Consider the following 8802-nt stretch of genomic DNA (forward strand, 5'->3'; position numbering starts at 1 on the left):
GATTATTTCAATTTTTATTATGTTGTTGTTTTGATATAGAAAAATAATAAATAAAATAAAAAAGGCTATGGATTGCACAAATATGTGGATTACGCGGTATTTACACGAATCCCGGAGCGCTGGGATTACCGTGCTAAAAGTTTTTATATAGTAGTACCACTATTATTATTGTTATTAACTGCTATTTAAGTGTCACTTAACAACTTACTCAGCTTTTTTTTAAACTCTTTTAAAAGTCATAATCTTAACAGAGATAAAACAACTGTGACTTTATCTCTTAAAAAGAAGGCATTTTTGACACGGACTGCCATTTTTATTAAACGACAGTTGCGTTTTTTATCCATTCAAAACCAAAAATTTTTCGACTAAAAAAGGTTTCAATTGGTTATCAAACCCTTCTCTTACCCCAAAAAACAAGACCCGCACTATCTAACTGCTATTAATCAGTACAGACATCGAAGGATGTGTAAAACTATGTCCAGTTTCATAAAACGGACGAAGAAAAAGAGGTCTCAGGTGAGACTATTAAGCTTAAAATGGTATTATGACGAGCATTTAAGTTGTGTCAAAACTATCTTTTAAAAACCGCATCTTTGTTTATTCCAGACGAGGTTTACGTTTGACAGAGTTATAAGCTATTTTTCAGAATCTAATGTTAATTCAAAAAGTGAACAGGCAATCAGAATCCCCTCTGTATAAGGTCTAAGGAATCTGTCATCTCAATTGACTCTAATCTTATTTGGTTTTGGATTTGTTATTCTGGTAGATTTTTGTGTAACTTAAATAGTCGATAGATGTTCTTAATTTTTTTTTTTTTTTTTTTTTTTAGCAATTAGTTTACATGTTTAAAAACCTTTGACGGTCTAAGCATCCTGGCTAAATTAAGGTGAGAATAATAGTTTAACTGTCGGTTTAAGGACACAACCGTATTCAACCCTGAAAAATCAGAATCGGCTGTCGTATTTATTCCATATCCATAATTTTTTTTTTTTATTTGTGTTAGTGCCACTGTGGTTACGGTATTTATTTACCCTTGTGTTTGATGTTTCGTACGTATTAAATTACATTGTATAATTACTCCAGGACACGTCTGCTGCGTATTTATTAACCGGAATGCTATTTAATTGTGACGGACACATGTTTAAAAATGATGTACATTTTAAAATAAAGTGCAGTCTCGGACTGCTTAGACCTCTCTGCTCTCCCAAGCTTTTTTTCTAGAACTGGCTAAAACACCGACGAGGTCAAGATCCACTGAATCACTGGAATTTCATCCTGAGAATACTAATATCCGTCACCGTGAGAGCCAACGGCAATGACTCTGACTTAGTCCAAAAGAGGGAAGATCACATCGTCCTGAGAATTATTGCTCACGGAACTTTCCTTATAAATAGCGACCTGACGTATTCAGATCTATATGGTTATTTTAAAGTGATGCGATAAATAGATAAATTCTAAGTCATATACTTATTCAACAAGGTGTTAGACCATAAACTTTCTAAAATCTCAATACAAAACCTCCGTTGGATGAACTTTTCTGGTTTATAGCTTCTTCGGAGCGTGCTTCGGGTCTTAGGTTCTACTCAATTTTATCGTGTTAGGAGTGTTACTGTAACTGACACCAAGTCCCGCTCGGTTCATACCGATCTCTAGGTAGTGGAGACCACATACGACTGATTTTTCTCTTGTCTCCTAATAAAAAAGCTAAATTAAGGAAGGTAGTGGGTTAACCGATTTTGGGTGAATGTTATTGTACTGACTATTCCGGTTATTACAACATGGAATCAAACTACTACTCCCTTGACCATGGACGAATTCCAGAATAGCAGGTCTTTAACTTCCTCTCTCCTTTTGTCCATATCCTCTTTGGTCGGCAAAGGCTCCTTGCTTGAATAGAGGAAGTCCTTTGTTAGCGGGGCCCGCCACTTAGCTTGGGCGGCATGAATTAAATTTATGTAGATAGTCTGTCTGTTTGAATCATAAACTATCTAGTCTCAAGCACACTGTAAGTAGGTATTTTTATGGGGTAGCATACTCAAGCACTTAATTTTTTTGTTTAAGGTTTTTTTTTTTTTTTTTTTTGGGAATGACATTTACAAATGATTATTTTTTGCATCGTCATCGTTGTAAAATTTGGGATTGCATAAAAAAAAAGTAAACATAAATAAATGATTATTCATAACTGCACTGTTTTGCGTACTGGCACTGCTAAAGCCACACAGGGTGATAGGGGGCCCTTTCTTATTTCCTAGAGAAAAACAACGATTCGAATTTTCACAAAAACAAGTCTTTGCACTTATTCACTTATTGAATTGAGATATTTTTCACTTTACCAGGTAACGAGTGACAAGTCTAATCTGGGATTATTTTTCCAAATATCTCATTTTATCCACACACCCGATTACCTACAATGCTGGCACCGGTCGCTATGTGCATTTAATTTACATAGCTAATCATTTTCCTCACGAGGCTGAGTATACCATACAACAATCAGCCACAGAACCATTTCCAACACTATCTACAATTCTACTTTTACCGTAATCTTGCTAATTCAAAATCTTTTCAGGTATAGGGGAAAGGGGTCAGTATGGATCTCTATTTGGATACCCCGGAACCCAAGCCTAGACCTCCAAGTGGCCAGGTGTCCCACTTTTACATTCTGGGTGATTATCTTGCTAATTCAAAATTTTTTCAGGTATAGGGGAAAGGAGTCAGTATGGATCTCTATTTGGATACCCCGGAACCCAAGCCTAGACCTCCAAGTGGCCAGGTGTCCCACTTTTACATTCTGGGCGATTGGGATAGCACGTATCTGAGTAAGTTTAAAAAAATTAAAGTATTTAATATAGCCATCCTAGTTAGCTTGGGAGATAGCGCGTCGATTCCCGCCCGGGGCGGATTTTATCCTGATGGGATAAGGTTCGTTCTGGGAACGACTGGCTTTCTCTAATCCTGTCTTCCTTCTCTTTTCGATTTCGGGAGGATAAGACCTTAGCAGTTACAGTTCCCGCTGTCAAAAAAAAAGATAATTATAATGTTTTTAGAACACAAATATGATGATTATTTCAGATGACAATATTGAGGCCTGGCTTGAAGAGGCCCGGAGATAATTATAATGTTTTTAGAACACAAATATGATGATTATTTCAGATGACAATATTGAGGCCTGGCTTGAAGAGGCCCGGAACGGCCGGTCCAGTTTCTACCGGGAACTCATTCAAGGCTCGGCCACTCTACCGTTCCTGGCCGTCTTTACTAATGTTGTGGAAACGGTATTTCGTATCGGTGACGATCTGGATTTATCAAAGGACGTACAGTTCTTGACCAAACGGTATTTCGTATAGGTGACGATCTTGAGTTATCAAAGGACGTACAGTTTTTGACCATTGATGTGTTTGATAGGTGAGTGGGATTTTTCCTCCTTCGAGTTAGTCTTTTTCATGAGGGCTTTCTGTGGCTTGGGCTTATGGTAAAAATAAATCAAAATCCTGTTAGATCCGTTTTTCAACACACTATATCTACTTTTTAGTTTGTGAGCACAAAATTTTCAAATTTTAATGCTAGTTGGCTCTTGATACCTACCTACTTGATTTTGGTGTTCTAGATTGACGTCCAAACGCGAAAGCCTTTATTTCAAGGTTGAAAAGTTCACCCCGCCGAGAATCGTAAAATTCTCCACAGGGGTAAAATGCTGTTAAAATACATAGTACATTGCATATTTACTTCAATTTCCAGGCGTTCATACAAAATAGTCCTCTGTTCGCGTGAGAATATCGCAAAACTATTTCTGCCCTAATTTTAGCACCGTCTTCTAGAATTTTCCCAAACTAATAAATGAACAACTCCTGATTTTATATCCCCACACTGATTTTCAGATATTGCATGAAACAGTACGAAAAGTATTGTGGCAAAATATTCGACCACCAATCCTCGGAGGAAAAACTGTTCCAATACTTCAAGAACAAAGTAGCGGATCAGTATTTGATTCGACTCCTGTCCTGCCTTCAGCTAGCTTCTAAATATCTCTACACAAGCAATGAGGTGAGTAAACGCCCGTTCCCACTTGTCGCGAGTTTCATCCGATTTTTTTCCGAATATCCTGTAGGCCATGTAAGTTAATGAGAATGTTTGTGTAAAAGAAGTATCAGAGTGGGCTCTGGAAAAAGAAGCAGCAAAATACTTTGACCTGTATCAAAATGTGTAGGAAGCTACAGACAGATAAATATCAATCTACACGCCCCAGAACAAACAAAACCATTCTCTTCCAAAACTATTGGGTAACAACTTTGGGAAAAATCAGCTTTTTAAAAAACCAAAACTTACCTTTTTTGCGACAGCAAATTATTTTTCGTCAGGAGTTTTACGGAAGAAAAAGTCTCTTTTCGTGTCAAAAATAGAATTAATACTGAAATTTTCTCAATTTTTTTTTTCGCTCATTCAAATTCCTGTGAATTTATAATTATTGTTATTATTATCACCATGATGATATTTTTTTGAAAATGTGCCATAGGTCGCGACCTACACACATTTATGGCGCATTATGTATAACACGTTAGGTTACGGAAAAAATAAAATAAATAATAAAAAGATATAGTTTTGTTGTTGTGTTATTTTTAACTTTATTAGCTAAGCATTTTTTTTTTTTTTTTTTTTTTTTTTTTAATGACATTTACAAATGATTATTTTTTTTTTGCATCGTCATCGTTGTAAAATTTGGGATTGCATAAAAAAAAGTAAACATAAATAAATGATTATTCATAACTGCAGTGTTTTGCGTGCTGGCACTGCTAAAGCCACACAGGGCGATAGGGGGCCCTTTCTTATTTCCTAGAGAAAAACAATGATTCGAATTTTCACAAAAACAAGTCTTTGCACTTATTCACTTATTGAATTAAAATATTTTTCACTTTACCAGGTGACGAGTGACAAGTCTAATCTGGGATTATTTTTCCAAATATCTCATTTTATCCACACACCCGCTTACCTACAATGCTGGCACCGGTCGCTATGTGCATTTAATTTACATAGCTAATCATTTTCCTCACGATGCTGAGTGGACCCCACAACAGGCAGCCACAGAACCATTTCCAACACTATCTGCAATTCTACATACTTTTACCGTAATCTTGCTAATTCAAAAAATTTTCAGGTATAGGGGAAAGGAGTCAGTATGGATCTCTATTTGGATACCCCGGAACCCAAGCCTAGACCTCCAAGTGGCCAGGTGTCCTTCTTGCTAATTCAATTTTTTTTTTTCAGGTATAGGGGAAAGGAGTCAGTATGGATCTCTATTTGGATACCCCGGAACCCAAGCCTAGACCTCCAAGTGGCCAGGTGTCCCACTTTTACATTCTGGGCGATTGGGATAGCACGTATCTGAGTAAGTTTAAAAAAAATTAAAGTATTTAATATAGCCATCCTAGTTAGCTTGGGAGATAGCGCGTCGACGGCGTCGATTCCCGCACATAATTTATCAAATCTCTGTGCCAAGTTCGAGCGACTTTGGCTGAAATCTAACGGCCTCAGCATTGCGAACTCTTTTTGAGCTTTTTCAAAGATTTGGCGCCATGGACGATGTTGCTTCTTCCGTGTTTCGTTGGGAACTTGTACTATGTGCACGTTGTATAGCCATTGGTTACGTGGTTACGTCACGTTAGTTTTCTAAGAGCTATTATTTCAGTTAAAAACTTGGTTTAAATGGGTTTAAAAAGTATCTATTCACCCATATTTACCTACCTAGCTACTCGTATGAGTAGTTTTTCTATGTTTCTTGGTTAGAAAATCTAAGAGCATGGAAAGCAATGCACGGAGGAAAAAGTAAGAAACGAGAAAATATCATTTGTCTATCTATGATAAATTGATGGAAGGAGAGATAGAAAAGAAAAACATTAAAAAGTTATTGAAACATTTTCGACGGCTCATCTTGAATGAGTGAACTAGGTATATTGGCTCTCTCTCGCTCTCTCTTTCTTTCTCCTTTCTCCTTTCTCTCTCTCTCTTCTTTCTCCATTCTGTGTCTATTTCGTGTTTTCCTATAAATGGTCTTCCTCTGATTAGTCTGATTCAATTATTTCATGTCGCTGCTGGGATTCGAACCGTAGTTCGTTCGATTATGAATCCAATCGGACTTTTTATTTCATTCCGAGAAAAGCTGTCATTCTGTGTCTATTTCGTGTTTTCCTATAAATGGTCTTCCTCTGATTAGTCTGACTCAATTATTTCATGTCGCTGCTGGGATTCGAACCGTAGTTCGTTCGATTATGAATCCAATCGGACTTTTTATTTCATTCCGAGAAAAGCGTATAAACCCTGAACAGGGCCCAAGGATACTTTTGATCTTTAAATCTCTGTGCCAAGTTCGAGCGACTTTGGCTGAAATCTAACGGCCTCAGCATTGCGAACTCTTTTTGAGCTTTTTCAAAGATTTGGCGTTAAATAACGGCCGAACCGTACATTTCTCGAGGTCCAGCGCTAGGAAACTTTAGATCATCATTAATTTTATTATGGAAGCTGTCTGCAAAATTTGAGCGACCTGTGGCTAAAGGTAAAGTCGTGAGAAGCGCTAGTTCCTTTTGAGCTTTTTCCCTGTATAGCCCTAAATATCGGAACTTTGGTCCTGAATAACGGCTGAACCGTACCTTCTGGAAACGGGGCCCAAGGATACTTTTGATCAATAGTGGAACTTTGGTCCGGAATAACGGCCGAACCGAATCTTCTGGAAACAATTTAGTTCAGCCGCCCAGGGAAGAAAATTTGCGGCGATGTTTTTCTTTCTTTTTTCGGAAGTTAGAAAATCCATTTGATGGAGAACTAAAAGTTCCTGAAAAGTTTTGTTTATTTGGAAGATATTATTTGTTGTGTTATTGTTTTCTCTTTGGCCCTTGGAGACATCCAGTTTTCCCCTTCCTCTCTCTTCCTCCTTTCTCTCTTTCCTCTTCTTCGTCCTCTTCCTCTCTCTCCTCTTCTTCCTTCTCTTCCTACTCCTCCTTCCTCTCTCTCCTCTTCTTCCTTCTTCTTAGTTTTTTCTTTCTTTCGCACAGGGTTTCTTGAGGTTTGACTCTTTCAAATTCTTCTCCTTCCTCTCTCTCCTCTTCTTCCTTTTCCTCTTCCTTCTTCCTCTCTCCTCTTCTTCCTTCTTCCTAGTTTTTTCTTTCGCACAGGGTTTCTTGAGGTTTGACTCTTTCAAATTTTCTTCGTCCCTTTTGATTTGTTTTGTCTATTTTTTTACCTTTTTCCACATTTGTTTCCTAATTCCCCCTTTCTTCCCGTGTCTGGTCTATCGTGATTCCTAAGGGATAGTCTACCTACTTTAAGGATTTCGAACTCCGAACTTCGCACTTCGGATTTTTTTTGTCTATTTTTTACCTTTTTCCACATTTGTTTCCTTTTCCCCCCTTTCTTCCCGTGTCTGGTCTATCGTGATTCCTAAGGGATAGTCTACCTACTTTAAGGATTTCGAACTCCGAACTTCGCGCTTCTAGCACGATTTTTATTTTCTTCGTAGATAAAATCGTTCGACTTTTTTCCTTCGTAGCTAAAATTGTACGAATTTTCAACGCAAGAAGTGAAAAAATGCAAAGTTCTGATTGAGAAGTCCCTTCGAGAAAAAGGTCTGATATGTAGGTCACCTACCTGTTCAAAGGTTTGATAGAGGCAACTGTAACTGTTGTGGTCTTATCGTCCCGAAAGTGGAGAGACCCCCCTTTTCTGCCCGTGTCTGGTCTATCGTGATTCCTGAGGGATAGTCTACCTACTTTAAGGATTTCGAACTCCGAACTTCGCACTTCTAGTACGATTTTTATTTCCTTCGCAGATAAAATCGTTCGACTTTTTTCCTTCGTAGCTAAAATTGTACGACTTTTCAACGCAAGAAGTGAAAAAATGCAAAGTTCTGAGTGAGAAGTCCCTTCGAGAAAAGGGTCTGATATGTAGGTCACCTACCTGTTCAAAGGTTTGATAGAGGCAACTGTAACTGTTGTGGTCTTATCGTCCCGAAAGTGGAGAGAGAAGAAATACAGGGATAGGAGAAAGCCAGCCGTTCCGAGAACGAACCTTATCTGTTTAGGAGAAAGTCTGCCCCGGGCTTGCGGAGAGAGAAGAAATACAGGGATAGGAGAAAGCCAGCCGTTCCGAGAACGAACCTTATCTGTTTAGGAGAAAGTCTGCCCCGGGCTTGATTCGAATCCACGACCTAGCGCTTACAAGGCAGGCACACTACCCTCCAATCTAACTAGGCTGGCTTCAAGGCTTTATTGGCGAGATTCTCACTGAGCTCTTCCACCCAACCGGTTTGGATCTTTTGACTCTTTTTCTCCAAAGTTCATACACGTAATGATGCAGGATACCGCTACTTACCTGGTGTTTTCCTTTTCCTCGTATCCTGCTCTCTTGTTTCTATTTCTCTTCTATTTATTCTTCCCTTCTCTTCCTTCTTCTTTTCTGTTAGATCGATTGTAACTATTTAAACGAAATGTTTTCTGGTGTTTTTGTGTTGGTCCAACACCTAAAAGAGAAATATGTAATTACTTCTCTTCTTGCCCATCAGATGAAGGACATAATTATGTATCACGGGACATGCTATGACACAGAACACTTGTTCCTTGCTATGAAATAAAAACGGAGTTGTTTTCCCCATGTTAGTGATAAAAGTGAAGAGAAAAGGTCTGGCTAGGGGACGTTAAACAGAGAGTAGACTAGCGTCTGACTGTGGGGCAATAAACAAGAAGGAGAACAGCTAACCCTAACCAGCCTAGCTAGCTGGCTGTTTCAAAGGGTTCTCCCTGCTTTTAAAGAATAAGCACA

At 38.3% G+C, this 8802-nt stretch overlaps 1 protein-coding gene across 1 annotated transcript; it reads left to right on the top strand.

Moving 5' to 3' along the window:
- The first annotated feature begins 2689 nt into the window (after positions 1-2689).
- Positions 2690-4926, top strand: LOC103521641. The gene is made up of 5 exons (XM_008486752.2): positions 2690-2816; positions 3151-3320; positions 3380-3402; positions 3876-4045; positions 4916-4926. Exons 1-5 carry the CDS (start codon positions 2717-2719, stop codon positions 4924-4926), a joined length of 474 nt encoding a protein of 157 aa, XP_008484974.1. The 5' UTR covers positions 2690-2716.
- The last annotated feature ends 3876 nt before the right edge of the window (positions 4927-8802 follow it).

This window comes from Diaphorina citri, unplaced genomic scaffold (assembly GCF_000475195.1).
Source record: "Diaphorina citri unplaced genomic scaffold, Diaci psyllid genome assembly version 1.1 scaffold5635, whole genome shotgun sequence".
Lineage (NCBI taxonomy): Eukaryota > Metazoa > Arthropoda > Insecta > Hemiptera > Psyllidae > Diaphorina > Diaphorina citri.

Bases quoted from the DNA above. Each gene is read 5' to 3' on its own strand.
- LOC103521641 (XM_008486752.2), top strand. From the start codon at position 2,717: ATGGATCTCTATTTGGATACCCCGGAACCCAAGCCTAGACCTCCAAGT. The intron at 3,321-3,379 runs TTGACCAAACGG...GACGTACAGTTT, and splicing joins TATCAAAGGACGTACAGTTC to TTGACCATTGATGTGTTTGA. The intron at 3,403-3,875 runs GTGAGTGGGATT...ACTGATTTTCAG, and splicing joins ACCATTGATGTGTTTGATAG to ATATTGCATGAAACAGTACG.